Source organism: Heterocephalus glaber, unplaced genomic scaffold, assembly GCF_053883595.1.
Source record: "Heterocephalus glaber isolate CG9 unplaced genomic scaffold, H.glaber_assembly_v1.0 deba00000594, whole genome shotgun sequence".
NCBI classification, from domain to species: domain Eukaryota; kingdom Metazoa; phylum Chordata; class Mammalia; order Rodentia; family Bathyergidae; genus Heterocephalus; species Heterocephalus glaber.
In genome coordinates, this window is record NW_028258151.1 from 17,384,159 (window position 1) to 17,406,027 (window position 21,869).

General features: G+C 36.7%; 1 protein-coding gene across 9 annotated transcripts in view; it reads right to left on the reverse strand.

Annotated features, from left to right (window-relative positions):
* The window catches only part of Kmt5b (lysine methyltransferase 5B), a 61,090-nt gene that overhangs the window by 16,180 nt on the left and 23,041 nt on the right, over positions 1–21,869 (reverse strand). For all 9 annotated transcript variants that reach the window (XM_013074822.3, XM_021264483.2, XM_087205401.1 and 6 more), the window contains 7 exons: positions 14,877–15,024; positions 10,658–10,726; positions 5,032–5,197; positions 4,428–4,537; positions 2,332–2,498; positions 2,038–2,057; positions 1,823–1,959 (listed from right to left, as the gene is read on the reverse strand). In XM_013074822.3, coding sequence (XP_012930276.1) covers positions 1,823–1,959; positions 2,038–2,057; positions 2,332–2,498; positions 4,428–4,537; positions 5,032–5,197; positions 10,658–10,726; positions 14,877–15,024 — 817 coding nt within the window. The remainder of the gene's footprint in view (positions 1–1,822; positions 1,960–2,037; positions 2,058–2,331; positions 2,499–4,427; positions 4,538–5,031; positions 5,198–10,657; positions 10,727–14,876; positions 15,025–21,869) is intronic.

The following is a 21,869-nucleotide window of genomic DNA, read 5'->3' on the forward strand; positions in this document are numbered from 1 at the left end:
TCATTGTATTTATTTACTATGTTCATTCACTCACCAAATATATATTAAACATCTTTTGTGTGCCAGCTACAGTTCTATATGCTGGGGATTTAGAAATAGATGAAAAAGGTCAAAGTCTCTGCCGTTAGGAAGCTTATTCTAAGGAGAACATAACCAGAAACCACAAAATAATTTTATAGCTAACATTTGTGTGTTAGCTATGTGCTGCTTGATGTGCTTTATGTGAAATAAATTTAATCTCCACAACAAACCTATGAAATGTTACCCATTTTACAAATGAGGAAATAAAGGCACAAGTAGCTATGTAACTTGCCAACTATCATCTAGCTAATGAAATACAGAGCTGTGGGATTCTTACATTGGTAGTCTGACTCCAGATTATCGGCACTTAACTTTTTCACTGTTTTCTCTATAAAATGATTCTAAAGCTTTACTGAAGTATAATTACGACTTAATGGATTAAAGGGCCTTTTTGTGGACTGGTCTAGAGATCTAACCAAAACCTGAATCATTTTTTATATAGAAAAAGATAAACTTTATACCCCTCCCCTACCTTGGCAAAACAGCAGCACCAGGAGAGCATATTCTGCCATCCCTGGATGGCAAAGACTGGCAAAGAACCAGCAAGGGTAACACTATGGCCTGGCCTTGCCCTCTCTCACTACAGCTACTACTATCTACTACTGTAGATCCCTAACTACCTAGAAAGAAGGCAAATGGTACCTGGGGAATCTGCCTATCTCTCTCCTAAGCTAGCTTTTTAAAGCAGAAATAGAAGCTTTAAATGATAAATGTGCTCATTTAAATGTGCTCTATAAAAGCAAGAGGAAGGCTGGGCATGGTGGGGCACGCCTGCAATTCTAGCTACTTGAAAGGCTGAGACAAGAAGATCACAAGTTTGAGGTTAGCCTGGACAATTTAGTGAAATCCTGTCTCAAAATTAAAAAGGCTTGGGATATACCTGAGCAGTAGAGTATTTTCCTAGCATGTGTGAGGTGTGGAGTATCTGGGTTAAATCCTCAGCAAAACACACACCCCACATGCACACACAACACAAAAAGAATGAGGAAGTGAAGTGAAGCCACCTGGGTCAAGGGCCCAGCACAGTACAACATAGCAAAATGGGCTCAACTAAGACAGGCTTGTTCTCCGTGTGGCCAGTGACATCTGCACCACCTTGCCATTGTCAGAGCAGCCTTCCTGTAGCCCTGGTTTGCACTAGCTTGTGTGACTTCCTCCAAGGAACTTGTGTTCATAGAAGTCACTCCAATGAGTGGTGAGAACTGATACTTTGCCAGCCACATCTCTAGCCCAGGACCCACCCAGAATCTAGATGTGTAACAAAGAGGTTCCTTGCTGAGTGCCAACAAGGGACTTAGAAACTGTCCCGAGTATGTACACTGAAATACAAATTTCAGAAGAAACAGCTTAATGATATGCAAAAAAATTTCAGGGTTTTTACATGACTATCAGAGAGGAACTTTACTTGCCATTTCAGGGGCAGCCCTACTGTGGCATTTGTGTGTATGCACACATATGTATGTACATGAACTATTTATTATCCATACTCTCCTAGCACTTTTTTATTCTGATCCACTCACAACTGTTGGTAATATTAAGATTTTATAATGGGAAAGTGCCAGTGTCTCTAAAATAGTTGTATACCATTTGATTTTGTTTATATACATTGCACTGGGAGCTGTGCTACAGAACATAAAAAACTATCTCTGCATGTAAATGACAGAGAGATAATGTGAGTTAATATCCATAACCATCAGGTGTTAAAAAAATGTTTAAGCTGAAAAAAATCTTAGTGTCTTACCTTTCACAAGTATAACACTCGCAGAACTCATTATTTTCGCCAAAAAATCCATCTCCGTAATAACAAGAAATTTCTTCTCCAGGTTCAATATCTCTTAGAGCCTTCACACATGCTGTATCTCGACCAGTTGACACAAACTGAAAGTAAAGTAACTCATTAAGAGTCTGACAGCTGAGGGAGAAACAAAATAGTTGGGAATTTTTTTTAATGCTTACCTTGCAGTTGGGTCTGCAATCTGAAAAATGTCCAAAAAAGAAAGACAATTAATTGTTGATAATTTGAAACATGAGCAGTTACAAAACTCTGAAAAAGTGTTTCAGACAACCTCACAACTTCTGATGGAACTTAAGATCTTAAGTTCAACTAGGAATATTGTAATAAATTTGTGGGGGGAAAAATTCCTATTTCAAAATCTTTAAAGAAAAACATTTTACTACTCTGATAAGGCTATACTAACTGTTGGTAGAACTGCTCAACACCAGCGCAGTCACCTTAGAAATGTAGCTTACCATGATTTATAAATGCAGCAGGACCGAGCCAGAGTTGTGCACAGTTTTTCCTTGTGGAATACATGACACTGAAGTCGTTTTCTCCATGTCTAAGTAGCATGTTCTCCTCAATTTCCGAAAGCTCAGCAATACAACCCACCAGTAATTCTATTTTGTCATTTCGTTTCCTATTTAAAATATGTGATGTGTTAAAATTACTGGAAATTATAAAATAAGGCTTCTTTTTAATAATAAAATAAGCCTGCTCAATGACAGAAATTGAGAAGCCCTACCTGTGTACACTTGGATCCCACCTGGGTGTCTCCCTTTCCTTCTTGGAGCCCCATAGCCTGGTACCATCACTACCTGTTATTTACTTTACCTCTATAAGAGAATGAAAGCTCCTCCAGGACAGAAACTAGGAACCTGTGTCTCTGAATCACCTGTGGCAACTAGCCTAGTTTTTCACAGGTGGGAAGTGCTCAAATAGCTCCTGCACTACATTAAACTTACTGACCACTAACTGAAGCAGACAGGGACTAGGAGCATTTAAGGATCATGAGGACCCAGAACTGTGGTGTCACCAGCTAAAGTAACCATTTACCGGGAGTGTGATGCAAGACCAACTTGCAATCTCTTTTTTTTTTTCTGGTACTGAAAATCGAACCCATGCTGTACAAGTGCTCTATCACTGAACTATATTCCCAGGCCCCTCCCGGCCAATTTTATTTTGAATTAAGAGTCTCAGGCTGGGCTCAAACTTTCAATCCTCCTGTCTCAGCCTCCTGAGCTTCTGGGATAACAAATGTGTGCCGCTGTACCTGGCTCAAATTGAAATCTTAAGTTTTCTAGTAACTACTTTGAGAAAGTAAAAATATTTTTTGTTTGTTTATTCATTTTCACTATGTAGTTCAGGCTGGCCACAAACTCTTAGTGATCCTCTTGCCTTAGCCTCTCCAGTGCTGAGATTATAGGCATGTGCCACCATGCTCTGATGAAATTATTTTTAAGTAGTATCTTTTAATCCAATATATCCAAAATACTACTATTTCAACAGGTAATCAATATGAGAACTATTAATGAGAAACAATGCAATTTGAAATCTTGTGTGTATATAGGACAGCATTTATTTCATATTGGCCACATTTCAAGGACTCAGTGTAGCAGGTGGCTACTATATTGCATAGTGCAGCTCTAGAACACTAGACCTTAAACTCACATACTCAGCCTGGTGTGGTGGTGCATGCCTATAATTCCAGCCACTCGGGAGACTGAGGAAGGAAATATACAAGTTTAAGGCCAGCCTGGGCAACTCAGTGAGATCCTTCCTTAAAATAAATTTTAAAAGGCTGGAGATGTAGCTTAGTGGTACAGTGGTTGCTTACCATGCATGAGGCCCTGGGTTTGATCAATCCTCAGTATTAAAACAACAAAAAAAATCAAAGCCAAGGAAAACAAAGCAAAGTTAAGTTGAAGAATTATGAGAGAGGCTGCAAGTTTCTTCTGGAAGGAGGTAAGGAACAGGCATTATAGGAAAGACACAGTCACATATGCTGTCTTTCATCTATGGCTTTTAACTTTTAGTAGGCTCAACTCTACTACTTTTTTGTTGTTTTGTTTTGTTTTTTGGTAACGGGGGATCGAACCCGGGTCCTTCCACTTGCGAGGCAGGTGGTGGAACCACTGAGCTAAATCCCGGGCCCTCAACTCTACTACTTTTATGCAGACTGGCACAGGTATATTTTTGAAGCAGGTTACATATTAGGGTGTTTCTACCCATAAATGACCTAAAGCCCTTATGACTTTACCCCTAACCTCTCTAGGACAGTAAAATACTGACTCTGGAAGCCAGGTCATCAATTCTGGCATCTCCAACCTTCCAGCAGCCTAAGCACCAAGTAGGCTCAGTATTAGTAAAATGAAAAGCACTTTGGTCCACAGATGGGACCTGGTTCGTTCAAACTTCAGCCAATGTGCCACAGCAATGACACCATGCTGGGTCCTTCAGGGTAAATGCTGGCTTTAATCTTTACCACAAATTTCTTAGCCTTTCAAGACTAACTTAACCAATCTTTAAATAAAATTACTTTATGGGTTTAGACTAGTATAATAATTACCACTCTTTTGTTGCAACTATTTTGGCTCCATTTTGTTCTGATGAGTATCTATTACAAGGCAATATTTCAAATCCACTGTCAGTTGCAAACATTCGCAAGTAAATAAATACCTAAAACAGTAGAAAAAAATAATGACTGTAAATTGTTTATCCTGCTAGAATGTCTCAGCATTGTAAAAGCACACCACCAGCAATACCATAAGAAATATAAGATCATTAAATGACAAACTTTGTTGTTACTGTCATATTTGAGTACCTAAAGGCTTATCTATTTCTCTAAAAATCTTTTGCTTTAATTTTTTTTGAGACAGGGTCTCACTATGCAGTTCAGGCTGGTCTGAACTCACTATGTAGCCCAGGCTGGCCTTGAAGTTGTACCAGTCCTCCTGCCTCAGCTTCCAGAGTGCTGGAATTTCAAGCATGCACCACCACGTCCAGCTGACAGTTTTCTCTTAGTCATCCAAACAATCTCTTATGTTCCAAAATCTTCATGTTCACTAGTTTATGAAAAATGGACTAAAATTTACGTGTTCACTAATATCCAGGCTTTAGTTTATTGTATAATCTTATGCAAACTGGAACAGTATTAATCTTTATAAACTTACATGTTCCTTGAATAATTTCTCCTGCATTTTGTTCTTGTTGAGAAAATAGTGCCGTGCCCATTCACCTGAAGTCAAACATTTAAAGGCTTTCTCCAAGTGTTCATCTTTTTTAAAACGTTCAATTACTTCCTTTAGTTCTTCTTGCCTCCCTTTAATAGGCCGAAATCTGAAAGAAATCAAAACTCAAAGTTTAGTTATCTACCATAATTCTTGGGCACTGATTTACTGTAAAGATCTTGAAAAAGAGATTATATACTAAAAACAGCCATAGTTACCTCAACAAAGATCTAACAAAAGAAAACAATCAATAATCTTGTCAATTACTATTCAATTACAATGTGAATGACCTGGGAAAAACATTTTTTTTTTTTTGGTACCAGGGATCAAACTCAGGACCTTGCCTTTGCGAGGTAGGTGCTGGCACCACTGAGCTAAATCCCCGGCCCCTGGAAAAATAATTTTTTTCTTCAAACTATAGTTTAGTATTTTTATTTCACTGTTATCTCATTTAACTGTGAGGTGACTAGATGATTCAAACAAAAGCTGTCTGCTTCAGGCTTGAACTAGTCATCTATTTGGGAGGGCACAAAATTAAAAGATCTAGAATAAAGCATGTCTAATTGAAAGTTAGAACGACAAGAATTTTTAAAAACATGCAGAATCAATCTGGAAGAGTGCAAGGAATGCATTGTGGAAGTATAGTGAAGCAAACAAAATCATGCTATAAACAAAAGCAACTATGTACACAGAAAACCCCCAACCAGTTTTCACATACATCTTGTTATAATCACCCACATTGAACAGGTGCTTAACACATGCATTCACAGGAAGAGGATGCAAAAAGTTAACTCTGCCAGTGAAATTGCTGTAACATTAAAAACTGTCACAGTAACATTTAAAAAGCCTTCTGATATAAAATCAGTCATGACTTGAGAATATTATACTACTAAGGCATGTGTCAACGCATGATATAATCATGGTCCAAATGAGATTTAAATTCATGAGCCCTTTGATATAAAGCTGTGCTCTCAAAATGTGTACTGTGATTGAAGATTTTTTTCCCCTCAGTACTGGGGATTGAACCCAGGGCCTTCATGCTAAGTTTCATCCTAGCTCTTCTACCCTCTTTTTTGAGACAAGGTCTGGCTATATAGTTCAGCCTGGCCTTGAACTTGCTACATAGCGCAGGCTGGCCTTGAACTTATGGCAATCCTTCTGCCTTAGCCTCTCAAGCTGGGATTACAGATGTGTGCCACCATACTTGGCACCTTTTTTTTTCTTCTTCTTTTTTTAAATTTTTGAGACAGGGTCTTGCTAAGTTGCCCATGCTGGGCTCAAACTTGTGATCCTCCTGCTTCAGCCTCCCAGAGTGCTGGAATTGTGGGCATATGCCATTGGCAATATTCAGACCTCAATTTCAAAATTTCTTCACATACCAATTTGTCTAATTTTCTGTTTAAGATAGGGTCTTGCTTTGTCATTCAAGCTACACTTGAACTCATTATGCAGCCCAGGACAGCAATCCTCCTGCCTCAGCCTTCCAAGTGCTGGGATTACAGGTGTGTGCCACCATGTCCAGCTAATTTTCTGAAATATGGGTTTTATTTTAAAAAACAAAGCATGCAACAGAAAAAGGAATTACAGATTGCTGTTCAAGTAAAATAAAGAAAAAATATTACCAGCTCAGGAAAAAAAAATACTGCAACTACGCACTTTAACATTTAAAAATGCATACTTCATGAGCCTGAAAATCTTACAACTGGGATGAGGTCTAGCACAAGCTCCAGCAAAGGAAGCACTCAACAGAGTTCTTTCTGAATCACAAATGTATTCACAAACATTTCAGTAGGATTTTAAGCTATAATATTTCAGAGGATTTTTTTATTAGGTGTTTTATATACAGCAGCAGAACAAATACTATGTTGAGAAATACCACAGTAAGAAGACATGAACACTGCTCTTGAATGGAAAATTTAACTGGGAATAAGAGATACATATGTATCAAGTATTTGGGCAAGGCATCAACCTGCAAATATGTATTAATATGGTAAAAACTTTAAAAAAGTGTGGGAACTATTCCTAAGGTATAAGAATTGTTTGGAAAGAGTTTTGAAGTTGACCTTGAAATGAGTGATGAAGGTAGTGAATTTAGCTTTCTAAAAAAGCATATTACATGCAGGAAAGAATTAAAGGGAAGGCAGAGTGAGAGGAAGTCTAAGCAAAGGATCTTAATAAGTCTTCATTCAAACAGTTGACCAGGGATAGACGGTTAGCAACAGTAAAGGAAAGTACTAAAACCAGGAAGAGGGAAGAAATGAAGTTACAGAGCAGGTATAATACTGTTTATTGGATAGGATTTCTATAAAATTTTAGATGTATTAACATATACTGATACCACTAGAAACTTAACTAGTTATAGACACTAGTTTCAGTAACCCCGGATTCTCACAACTATGAAGAGAACTATCTAAGAGTTCAAACTCATCCTAAAGGTACACAAGGAAATGCACAGTGCATTTATTTTCCATTTTTAACCAAGTAGTCCTCAACCTTACACTACATGGTTATTTACATATGAAGAAGGGATAAGCCAAAAGAAAGCAGTTGTTAGCTAAGACATAGGACTTCAAGTGATACAAAATATGAAATGGTAGAACACAGATAAGCTGTCTTGCACAGTAATCAGAAAATCATAGATCACTTGGAGTAGATGCAATAAATTATCCACAATGTTATGTGGCAGGACTACAAAAGACAGAGGAGCCAAGCTATCTTTAGATGTTTGATGTGGAACTGACCAATGGTGATGATCTACTGAAAAATAATATGGCACTGGGGACATAGTGCAATGGTAGAGGACTTGTGTAGCATGTGTGCAGGCTCTGGGTTTAAGTCCCAGCACAGGATAAAAACAAAATAAAACAAAACAAATAAACAAAATGCCCAAATCTGAAGTTATATTTCTCAATAAAGCGAGTCAAGGCTAAAATCACCTAAAAGGTCTTAAGAGCATTTCAGAAAAATAAGCTACTGATCTGGAATGGATGTTGGATATTTTTAATAGGCTTTATGTGTATTCTATGCTTTTTGAAACACATTTCTTCCTATCTAAAAACACTTCTCAGGTATCCTTAGTTTACTCTTTGTTCATGATGCCAAATAACTTAAATGCTAAAACAACAAAATAATAAATAATAACTAGTAGTATTCTGCCTTACCTGAGCTTCTGTTTCTACTTTCCTGACTTGTTCTGCTTCAAACACAAACTAAATTCATGAAACTATCCCCTGCTACTTACTAGTAAGTCTACTACCAGGTTTAGTTTTACTGCTTAGACTTAGTCTGCTACTCACTCTATTTCACTTACAATGTAATTTCTTTTGTCCCCAAAATGCTAACACCTATTATCACAGCTGGTTGCTATAGTTATGAAATGATAGTGAGGAAAGAAGGAAGAACATGGTTATGGGTATAGACCCTTGTTTTCAATTTTCCTATAAACATATATAAAAATCACTGAGTTAACAGTAGACATCAAATCCTATTTACAACAAATATTGTGAGAAATAAAAATTATTTTGGAGGCTGGGGATTTAGCTCGGTTTTGCCGCCTGTTGCACAAGTCCAAGGACCCGAGTTCAATCCCCGGTAACAACAAAAAAAATTATTTTAATAATGTAAGACTGTTACAGTTACCAGGGCCAGAGCAAAAGCCACTGAGTATCTTAGAAGAAAATAATTTTCCATTATTAAATAGAAAAATGCTCTCTGCTCTCAACATCATCATTCTAAATCTTCCATACAAATGCCATAAAGCTACTTTATGATACTTAAAAATTTACAGATTATCTGGAACAATCCTTTCAGTCTACAAATAAGGAAAATAAGGCCCAACAAGGATAATTAGTTGGCCAAGGACTTAGTGATAATTTATGATAATTTAAGACATGATACAATTTATGATGATTTAAGAGGTGGGACTTTTTACTCAGGCTTTTGCTGTCTGCTCTACTCCCTGCCCTAAGAGAGACCTCTGTGTTACTTCATGCTTAGAAAAAATTTTGACTTGTTTGCCACTGAGGACCAGCATTGAGCCCAGTGAGAAACAGCTCTGGCTTATACACTGAGAGTGAAAGTGATGAATTTTTTTTAAAACTGGGGATTGAACCCAGGATCTTGCACCAAGCTATCTCCCAGCCCTTTTACTGTAAAAAAAAATTTTTTTGTAGGTCTGGCCCCAACAAGTAGCCATTTAATAAAAAGTTCTCTTTTCTGGAACTATACATTAACATGTTAATACAAAATTAAAGCATGTCTCAGGCTGGGGATTTAGTTTAGTGGTTTCGCCGCCTGCTGCGCAAACTCAAGGACTCGAGTTTGATCCCCAGCACCAAAATAAAAAATCATGTCTCAAAAATCAATCAGCCATCGGTGTGCCAACTGAACAATTTACAGATTGATTCAAAACAGAGTCTGCCCAAAGGACTTGCAGTACAATTTCACAAAGTTGGTTGTATTTGTCTCTTCACTAATGGCCAGCCTGATGCATAGCATGTTTAGTACATCTTTTTCTTAAATTTTGAGACAGGGTCTTGCTAAGTTGCCCAGCCTGCCCTTGAACTTATGATCCTTCCCCTCACCCTCTTGAGTGGCTAGGATTAAGGCATGTGCCACCACCCTGACCTGAGTATGTGGGCTTGAGATCTAAGGTTCTAGATTTTTAAATTTAGTATTGGGGTGCAATGCTGGGTGGCAAAAGAAAAGGCTTTTGGCATTTCTAAAACAATATGCCCTACCCTGCCCTCCATTAACACAAGATCTGCTACTTTAAATAAGTCAAACATTTTTCTCTTCCCATGCCTCTGATCAATGGCTGGTATGAGAAATAAAAACTAAGTAATTTACAATCAGCTTTCACTAAAAGGAGCAGGAAAAAACATCCGAATTCATATTCCCACACACCTTCTCCCCTTTCTCTCCAGAGAATGACTTCCCAGGTTTTCTTGCTATTTGGTTTTTCTGTCTCCACACCCAAGAGACTACTGTGGCAATGAAGAAAAGTTGATGATTTGTATTACCTGACTATTGTGCCCTTCCATTAGTATGTATGATCAAGAGTTGACTACAGGGGGCAGGGGAAAAGGAAAAGCAATAGAAAAAAGGAAGAAAGGGAAGGAGAGAGAAAGAAAAAGACAATGCTCAAATATTTAAGATATAAAGTAAGAATGGAAACACAGTAAACACATTTCCCGCTCTGAATGAAGTTTCACTGCAAAATGAATTTGTAGATTCTCTGAGAAATCATAGAACCAGAGCTCTCCATTTCTTCTTGACCTGAAAATAAACAACAACCAAAACCATAACTGGCTGAGTCTTGCAGTCAGTGCTTAACTAATCCATACAATGACTTCTGATCTTTTGATGAAAGATTTGTTTCTTTTAAAATTATCCTGTTATGAAGTACAAATTTTGTCTTTGTTTTAAATATAAATAAGACCAAACTATTTTAAAGGGTTTGTTAAAATTCATGTTTCTGCTGACACCTCAAATTAACATTAAAGAACATTACACAGGCTGGAACAGGTTAGTTGGTATCTTATTACTGTTTGTAACGCATTCTACCTACCTTACAGGGTTGTTGTGAGGAAAACTGTCAGATTTTGAAAAATGCCTTGAGCTCCTCGAAGGAAAGGCGCTATATAAATGCAAAAACAAATAACAATAAAAAAACTACTTGTACAATTTGTATTTTTAATTTCTAAACAGACTTACAATATTCATTGTAACAAAACTCTCTAAAATACTGATATTTAAGAACTTCATGAAGCCACAGGTAGGTTCAGAAGGATAACAATGCCAGGTTAGTATTCTTTTCCCATATATTAAATCAGAAGGTTTGAAAATTTTCTTTACATATTCTAGTAGAGTACCTAATTTTAAAGTGATTTATAAATTCATATCCCACAAATATAAAACTAAAATAAAAATTAGTTACAATGGTGGAAGGTAAGTAAGGACTATACAGGCTGACATTTGGATTAGAAAAGTTAGAAAAAGTACTGAGATGACTGTTGCTTTATAACATTATCTCCTCAGCCTACTGCCTGCCTGAGTTTCTCCTGCACTTAGGTATCATCAAATCTCAGGGTCTCATTGCCTAAACAAGGATGAAAACATCCATTCTGTCTTTACAACATCTTGCCCCCAAACTCCATTCATTTCTTTGTTCATGTTTTTGTTTTCATTCATGTTTTTTGAGAAAAGGTCTCACTATGTAGTTAGTTCACGCTGGCCTTAAACTCACTATGTAGTCCAGGGTGGCCTTGAACTCATGGTGATTCTCCTGCCTCAGGAGGGATTACAGGCATGTGCCACCACATCCAGCTTCCCACTCCTTTTTAAATCGGAGGTATTATCAAGAATTTTCTCGTTAAAAAGAATTGCACACCTGACAAAAGTCAACTAACTCCAAATTTTTCCTATTAAATTTAGTATTTTGTTTATACTAAGTACGCATCCTATAACTCTTACTTGTTGGTAAATATAGGGATATATTAAAATTCGAACATAAGCACTCAGTCAAATCATTAAACATCTACTGCTTTAAAACACTATTCCTGGAGGTCCACTGAAAGAAAGCAAAAGGATATAAAAGAGAAACTAATAAAAAATGACAAATTACAGGTGCATAAACATGAACAAAGAGAACCATTTAACAATTAACAGCATGCAGAATTAAAATTCAAGATCTTTTACATCTTCCAGTCACTTCTTTTGCACCCTAAAGATTGAGAAGTCTATAAACTAATAATTGCAGAAGTATTTTATACTCCAATATTGATTTTCCTTATTTTCTATAAAATAATACCTTTGAAATGGTTTTAGTCAACATTCCAGTAAATTGTTGCTAAATTTAAAAGATGAAGAGCTAGTTTTATTTTGAAGTGAGTCCACTAAGAAGAAATGAAAATGTGTACCTTTCACCAAGGCAAACAAATTTATTAATAAAATTTCTGTGGGGCTGAGGATTTAGAGTAGAGCACTTGCCAGCCATGTGTGAGCCTTGGGTTTGACTTCCAGCACCACAAAAAGAAGACAGAAAAGTCTGTGTTCTTAAACACCAGCTGACAGGACTCTGCTAAAACACCTGTGAACTGAAAGCTCCAGTGAAAGGAGGCAGAGACGGTACCTGTACTACCACGCTGGTGATGCAGAGCCAACCTGCCCCATCTGGGGAACAACAGGGCTGGCTACACCATCACAGGCTATTTAAGGAACTGTATAATTAAATGTTGCACTCAAAAACATGAATGTCTTCTGTAGGTTTACCTTGTTTAACCATTTTTGCTTTTAGATGCTTCTATTCCTATACAACGGGACTCAGTTTAACTTAAGGAGTCCTCAGATAGAGTAAGGTCTTGAGTTTTAATATTTGAGTGGTAATCCTTTACTTTACATTTTATTCATGTATTATTTCATGCAGTGGACATTGAACCCTAGGGTCTTGCATATGCTAGGTAAGCACTCTATCACTGAGCTATACCCCACCCCCTCTGAACTTTACATTTTATGACTATCTTGTTTGAACTGAGTCTTTAGAAACTATACATAAGAACTTTTTAACTCATTTATTACATCACAATGAAACTCACAGGCCAGACTGGTTAGGAACTAATTATTTCAAATACAGCATGGGAGCTTGTTAGAAATGCTGAATCCCGGGACCTGTGCACAAGCTACTGATTCAATCCACATTTTAATTAGATTCTGAGGGACTCATTTGTAAACTAAGGGTGACCTACAGTGGTCTAGAGGACATTTACAGAAAACTGAAGGATTTTTTTCTTACAGAAGCCATTAACAGGCAACCATTCATCCTCTGAAATAAAGTACAGGGGTTTTAGGAAGCAAGAAGTTCTTTCATAGACCACTAAAATTTGTGTTGTAATTTTAATGGGATAATTTTCTAAAAAAATTTTTTTTGGTACCAGGGATCAAACTCGAGACCTTGCACTTGTGAGGGAGGCACCGGAACCAGTGAGCTAAATCCCTGACCTCTAAAATGTTTTTATATGTTTCTTTATCTCAGTCTATGGGGCATAGTCAACAGAACTTTCTCAAAGACTCCAGGCCAATATGATGGGTCTTTGCAGTGGTAACCAACAGGCTACTAGACTTTTGTGTCAAAATATGATTCACATATTCACATTTCTAACTCATGGGAAGCTAAAATTCTATCAAGATCTTCTAGGTTTAAGAGGTAGAGAATGACCACTCCTCTCTTACATTGAATGGGGAAAAAAACAAGAAATGCAATTTAATAATAATGTAAACTAGATCTTAGTTTGACATCAGGGCATGAATCTTTTTTTTTGGTACCGGTGATCGAACTCAGGTCCTTGCGCTTGCGCAGCAGGCGGTGAAACCACTGAGCTAAATCCCCGGCCCAGGGCATCAATCTTACTGATTTTCCAGAGAATTGCCAGTAATCTAGCAGGAAACTATTTAGATAATCTCTCACCTCTACTCCAATGTTTCACTTCATTTTACTGAGTAAAGATATATGATGACAGGAAATTATATGAAAATACCTGAACTACTCCTTTCTGGACTTAGAATTGATAGGTGAAGCATAGTGTACCTGGTTTTAATTTGAGCAAGGAAAAAATTAATAGGGTGAAAAAGGGACAAAAGACTTTTCTTCCAGTCACCTGGAGTCAACAATTCTCACCTCCCCAACTGTCAGCGTCCATCCACCTAGAAGTCTCCTTCTGAGTTGTCACAAGCACTGGGCTACAAACTGCCAGTGTGTGTGATGGGCTAAGACGGAACCCTAACCCTAGCCAAGACTGGCTCTCCATTCTAAATCTCTGTTGGCACGCTCCCTACCTGACTCGAAACCTTTTGCCACAGAAGCAAAAAAGATAAAAGTTGCAAACCTATGACTTCCCGTATGGTGGCAGAAACAATGTAGGGATCTTTTTCTGAGAGGTAATATTTAAATGTTAAAGGATGAGAGATTAAGTGGGCATTATCATTTTATATATATAGCAAATGATACTGAGTAAACATGTTTTCTTACCTGCATACTGATTATAAATGTCTTTAAAATATTCCTTTAATTTATAATTAGTTGCATAGCAAAGATTATACATGAAGCCAAAATTCCCTATATTCAGTGGCAATTATTTTTAAGTCAATAATAAAATCATGCAAAAGATGACCTTTTTTAAATTAGAAAAAATAATGCATTTTCAAGGTTTTACAGGATGCCTGCAAAATTTTACTTTTAACTAAAATAATTATCAATACTGAAAACAAAACATGAAGCTATTCCCCCAGCTTAACATTTTTTTTTTTTGGTACCAGGGATTGGACTCGGGTCCTTGGGCTTGCGAGGCAGGCGGCGGAACTGCTAAGCTAAACCCCCGGCCCTCAGCTTAACATTTTAACAGAAATATTCTGAGGTAAAACAGATTTAAAACTGATGAAGACTCTGAGAGGGTTTGTTTGCTTCTCTTGGCTCACAGAGAAAATACATCTGTAGCAAAGAACCTTCCTTTATGTCATTTAAATTTTTAAACAAAATAAAATTAATTATATATTTTCCTTTGTCTTTTTTCTGCAGTACTTGCAAACTGAACCTGGGGTCTTCACACCGAGCTACATTTTACTTTTTGAGGCAGGGTCTTTCTAAATTACTAAACTTCACAGGCTAGGCTCAAACTTCTAATCCTCCTGCCTCAGCCTCCCACAGTGCTGAGATTACAGATGTGTACTGCTATACTCAGCAAATCATCCGTTTTGTTAAATCTGTTCCATTCAGGATAAAAACTTAAAATTACCTAGTATTCATTTTGTGTGTCTGAAAGCCTAAATAGGGATCAAGAACCAAACTGGTTGCTAGGTCATCATTTTCACAGAGTTCCTTGGCGGACATTCCAGAAGATGGCACATAACGACTCTGTCCTTCAAATCCTGAATTACCACTACCTGTGAAAAGCAAGAAGAAAGAAAAGTAACTCAAACTGTAAAATACTTAAATTTACCTTTAAAATCCTTTAAATCACTGTCCATTCAAGCTAATAAGAACTAAGATTACTTATTTCTATCAGTTTTAGTAATTCAGAAAATTATATATCCTTGCTTAAAAAAGAAAACCAGATGCAGTAAACTAAACCAATTACTGAGAGTATTTTGGGTAGCAGATGATATCAGGTTTCCAAAGAATGGGGTCTGGGTAGTTGGAAGACTCTCTGGGTCAAGTGATTTACTCTCCCCTCCAAGGAACAAGCAAAGAAACGGGATGGCAGGATGTTCATTATTTTAATGAGATGGCACACAGGGCCATTACACATAGAGCTGGGGTAAGAAGGAAACAATCCAAGATAATTTCTGAAGTTTCTGCAGTAAGGGGCAAAAGTATTAATCTCAAAACCAAAAGGAGCCTCAAGGAGTTCAGCTTCTTGCTTTTGGGCAGCTGAGTGATTATCTCCACTTTGTAGCAACTTAGGTTGAGGTTCAAAAACTTGCTTACAATCACAGAGCTAGATAGCAGAAGTAGGAAAAGAAGTGTAGAGTGATAGTCCTATTTCTCTATTTGAAACAATTTTTAATTAATAGATAAAAATAGAAATTGAAATATATAACTGAAATAATTGGATTTAACTGTGAAAAGCAATATAAAGAAAGCCACATTTATACAGATTTAAGTTTCATTACAGCTGATTTTGATGCATACATCACTGACAGTCTTTTCATGGAATTAGCATATATGATTTACAGGACACCTGCGTAACTCTCAAAATTAAGACATGGAAGAATGAGAGACACAGTGAGAGGTTTAATCTTCTTTTCATCTATTCTTTCACAAAACAAAATAAACACAGGCAGGCCGGTCCCTGCCAAGTGCAGACATATGATTTTACAATGAAATTATCTGCATATAGGCATGTGAAAAGCTATAAAAAAATTTTTTTGAGACAGATAGGTAGTAGTTCAGGCTGGCTCTGAACTTGCTATGTAGCCCAGTTAGCCTCAAACTCGTAACCCTCCTGCTTTAACTTCCTGAATGTGGCATTATCGTTATGTACCACCACCCCGGCTCTGAAATTGTTACATTTTCTCAAAAGCTTCACTGAAATATAATTCACCTACTAAACAATTCACCCATTTAAAGTGTGTAATTCAATGGTTCTTAACATATTCATAAGAGTTGTGCAACCATCACCTCAAAAAGAAATCCTATATCCATTAACATTCCCACCCACTCCTCCTTCCTGCACAGACTCCGGCAACCACTAATTTACTTTCTGACCCTATGAATTTGTTTATTCTGAAAATTTCATATAGATGGAATCAGAATGTAACATTTTGTGACAAGCTTCTTTCACTTAGCATCATTTTGAAGTTCATTCACCTTATACCATGCATTAGTATTTCATTCCTTATTATGATCAAATAACATTCCACTGCATGGATATACACCATATTTTCTTTACCTACATGCCAGTTGGTGGATCTGGTTATTACAAATAATACTGATGCAAACATCCAAAAAGTTGTGTGCACATTATGTTTTCAATCCTATCTAGAACTGGAAGGGCTGGGGATTTAGCTCAGTGGTTTCGTCACCTGCTGTGCAAGTGCAAGGACCCGAGTTCAATACCCGGTACCAAAAAAAAATCTAGAACTGGAAATGCTGGGTTAAATGTTAACTGTATGTTTAACTAAGGAGCTGCCAGATTGTTTTCAAAAGTAGGGGTGACATTCCCACCAACAGTGTTCCAAATTCTCCACATCCTTATCAACACCAGTTAATTATCTTTTTGATTTGAGATATCCTATTGCTTATAAATTTGTACCTTGTAGTTTTGATTTACATTTCCTGGTGACTATATTAAAATCTTTTCCTATGCTTACTGGTTGTTTTCCTTGGAGAACTCTACCTATACAGATTATTTACCCATTTTAAAAGTGGATTTTGTCTTTCACTGTTGGCTTTAAAGAATTCTTTGTATGTATTCTGGATACTAGTCCCTTATCAGATAGATGATTTGAAAATATTCCCTCTCATTCTGTGGTTGTTTTCCATGTTCCTGACAGTACCTCCTGCACAAATTTTCCAATTTTGATCAAATTTTGTTGTTGTTGTTATTACTTAGGTTTCAATGTCACTTCTAAAAAACCATTACTGAATCCAAAGCCAGGAAAAATTATGCTTTTCTTAGGATTTTTATAGGTTTTGCTTTTACACTGGGCTGATTCAATTTGAGTTAGTTTTTATATGAGATAGGAGTTCAACTTACTTCTTTGCACATGCATATCTAATTTTCCCAGCACCATTTGCTAAAAAAGACTATTGTTTCCCACTGAATTCTCTTGGCATTTTTGCAAAACAAAATAATTTGGTCAAAATGTGAAGATTTATTTTTGGATTCTTAATTCTATTTTATAGATTTACATGTCTATGCCAGATCATCACTGTCTTAAGTACTGCGACTTTATAGCTGGTTTGTTTTTTTTTTCCAGTACTGGGGATCGAATTCAGGATCTTGTGCTTTTGAGGCAGGCATGGCGCTACTGAGCTAAATCCCTGGCCTCAGAACTTTTTTTTTTTTGGTACCAGAGATCAAACTCAGGACCTTGTGCTTGTGAGTCAGGTGTGGTGCCACTGAGCTAAATCCCAACCCTATAGTCAGTTTTTAAACTGGCAAGTGTGAGTTTTCCAACTGTTTGTTTTTCTTTTTTTTTTTTGTACCAGGGATCAAACTTGGGACCTTTCGCTTGAGAGGCAGGCGGCAGAACCACTGAGCTAAATCCCCGGCCCCTCCAACTCTGTTCTTTTTCAAGATGTTTTCACTATTTTGAGTCACCTGAATTTTCCTAAGTATTTTAGGATCATCTTGGCATTTGGAGCCATTTTCATTTTAATAAAGGTTTGCTGAATCTATAGATTAGTAAAAGAGTGCAGCCATCTTAATATTAAATCTTCTAGTCAATGAACATTCAATGTTTTCCCATTTATTTAGGTCTTACTCAATTTTTCAACAATGGTTTGTAATTTTCAGAGTTCACACTTTTGCGAAACTTATTTATATATATATATATATATATATATATATTTTTTTTTTTTTGCATGCCACTGTAAATGAGATTTTCCTAATTTCATTTTTGGATTGTTCATTCCAAGTGTATAAAAATGACAGATTTTTGTATACTGATATTGTATTCTCCAAGCCTGCTGAACTTTTTATTAATTCGAATCTTTTTTTAGTGGACCCCTCAGAGTTGTGTTTTGTTTGGTACCAGTGATCGGAGTCAGGACTTTGAGCTTGCCAGGCAGGCGTGGTGCCACTGAGCTAAATCCCCGGCAGTTTTGTTTTTGAGGTAAGGTCTCACTCACTATGTAGCCTCGGCTGGCCTTGAACTTGTGACTGTCCTGACTCTGGCTCTTTAGTGCTGGGAATAACAGGCATGTGCCATCATGCCCAGCATCCTCAGGGGTTTTTATATACGTAATCATGTCATCTGCAAAACAGAGATAGTTTTACTTCTTCCTATCTAATCTAAATGCCTTTTAGTCCATTTTCTTGCATAACTGTTCTGGTTAGAACCTCTAGTACAATGCTGAAATGTTGATAGTGGATATCCCAGTCTTGTTCCTGAGTCTTAGGGGAAAAGTAGTATTTCACCATTACATACTATAACTATGGTTTTTAAAAAGATGTTATTAGGTAGTGGTATTCCCTTCTATTCCTAGTTCAATATTTCCTGTCCTGAAAGCATGGTGGATTTTGTTAAAGGCTTTTTTGCATCTATTGAGACAATCATATTTTTTTGTCCTTCATTCTATTAATATGGCTTATTGCACTAATTGATTTTCAGATGTTTAATCAATCCCACATGCCTTGAATAAATCCCACTAGGTCAAGGTACAGAATTCTTTTTATATGCCATTGGATTTGGTTGAGGATTTTTGTGTCCTTGTTCATAAGAGATACTGGCCTGTAGTTTCCTTGTGATGTCTGATTTTGAAAGCAGGATAATAGGTAGAAAGTAGCCTTTCTCTTTTATCTTTTGGAAGTGTATGTGACAAATTGGTATTAATTCTGTAGACATCTTGGAGAATTCACCAATAAAGCCATCTGGGCCTGATACTTGCTTTGTGAGTAGATTTTTTGTTTTTTGGGTTTTTTTGGTACCGGGGATCGAACTCGGGTCCTTGTGCTTGCGCAGCAGGCGGCAAAACCACTGAGCTAAATCCCCGGCCCTGTAAGTAGATTTTTGTTATTTTTAATTGCTGAATCTCTATATTTCCTGCATATGCTTATTTAGGTTTTAAAAAATTCCTTCTCGAATTATTTTAAGTAGTTTTGTTTCTTGGAATTTGTTCATTTTATCTAAGTTATCCAATTTATTAATATATAGTTGTTCATAGCATTGTTGTATCATCTGTTATTTCTGTAAGGCAGTAGTTATGTCTGCTGTCTTTTTCTTTTTTTTTTTTTTTTTTTAGTAAATTACACTTTATTTCATTTACAGAGAGATCTTGGGTAAAAAGCAGGCACTGGGCAAACAGCACACAGATGAGGAGCACCAGGGAGCAGCCTGTTATAAATACGACGGTGTGCTCAGACTGGCGGAGTGAGTGTGGGAGCCTAGGGCAGCCCTGTTTCATTTTTGATTTTAGTAATTTGAGTTCTGTTTTTCTTGGTTTTGCTTAAGGTTTGCCAATCTGGTTGATCTTTTCAAAAAATCAACTTTTAGTTTCATATTTTCTCTATTTTTCCCTATTGTGTTTCATTAATTTCAACCCTAATCTTTATTATTTTCTTCCTTCTATTTTTGTGTTTAGTTCATTCTTTTTTCTGGTGTTCTATAGTGAAGGTTAGATTAACAATATGAAATCTTTCTTTTGTTTTGTTTTGGTACCGGGGATTAAACTAGGGTCCTTGCGCTTTCGAGGTAGATGGCGGAACCACTGAGCTAAATCCCCAGCCCCCAAATCTTTCTTCTTTAACATCAGCATTTATAGCTACTACATATTTCCCTCTGTTTTACTGTGTTAGCTTCATTCCATAAATTTTATCCTCATCTTAATTTATTAGCATTTTCTGGTTTTCTTTTTGATTTCTTCTTTGATCCACTAATTATTTAGTAGCATGTTGCTTAATTTCCATGCATTTAGTAAAATCTTCATATTTCTGGGCCAGGGATTTAGCTCAGTGGCACCGTGCCTGCCTCACAAGCCAAGGTCCTGAGTTTGATCCCCAGTGCCAAAAAAAAAAAAAAAATCCTCAAATTTCTTTGTATTAGTGATTTCTAATTTTACTCCACTGTAGTAAATATTTAGAGAACTTTTTTTTTATGATTTCAATTAAGTTTATTGAGGCTTGTCATGTATCCTGTCCTGGAGAATTTCCCATGTGTATTTCAGAATAATGTGCATTCATTCTTCTATTTTTGAATAGAATAGCATGCTATCGATACAGAATAGCATTCTACAGATAACCATAAGTCTAGGTGGTTTATATGGTTAAGTTCACTCTTTACTGTTGATCTTCTGTCTAGTTTTATTATTAAAGTGGAATATTGAAAGATCCAAATTATTATTGAATTGTCTATTTTTCCCTTCAATTTTGTCACATTTGTTCACATTTTTCAAGCCTTTAGGTTCCCACTAAATGCTAAGGGATAAGACAGGAATATGGCACATGCTGATGGCAGCCTTGGGGGGTGGTGACTTGGTGTCCACGTGGAGAACAGCCCAGTCAGTCTTGGGCTCTCTTTATTTTATTTTATTTTTTGCAGTACTGGGAATTAAACCCAGGGTCTCATGGAAGCCCGTCTATATCCTTTTTGTTTTTGAGATAGGACCTCACTAACCCTGCCCAAACTTAAGCTGGCCTCAAACTTGCGATTCTCCTGCTTTAACCTCCCCAGTAGCTGAGGATAGAGACACAAGCCATCATACCCAATGGGCTCTCTCCTATTCTTACCCCAAGTAGGAATTTTGACTGGTTTTCCACAGAAACAGTGACCTGATCTGATATGAAAAAGTAAGGGCAGCTGAGGCCCAATGAATAACATAATCCCCTAAAAGGTAAGGAAATGGATCAGAGCTATGCAATCTATTTGAAACTGCAGAAAACCCTAGACTGATCCAAAGCACTGGGCATTGGCTAATCCCAACACAAACTGAGAATATTCAGCAGTGGGTAGATTATTGTTAGGAAAAGCAGAAACTGAAAATGTTGTCTTAACTCTTGAAAAGGTTGTCAAGAGTACACACTTTTGGGCAACCTTCATATAACTGCCTACTTGTATTAATATTTATTCTCAGGCATCTTACTACTCTGACAGAACAAGCCTCCAAGAAGTACAGTGGTAAGAAAGCAACTTATTAGCATTGTTGGGATAAATGGTTCCCTTGTATAAATAGACTAACTTCGATCTGCAAAGATGCCCTAAAGCAGTCAGTTCTATCTGTCCTCTATTCTACTCACCTTCTAAATTATAGTGACTTCATTATTTATATTACTCCATGAAACATTTATGGAAGTTACCAAAAAAGTATTCACACTTACATGGAATATTAAAAATGCAATTTAAACTTATAAGAAATTCAGCTGTGGTATCTTTATATTTTTTATAGAACAGATCAAGTATTCAGGTGTAAAATCTATAAAATACAAAGTTATCAACAGAAAACCATAATTAATAATATATAAAGCATTAACCTGTTTTACATATTGTTTGATAAAAACAAAAACTGGTAACTTTGAGAATAAAAAACTATACTGTTAATTATGAGAATGTACAAAATTGTTTTGAAG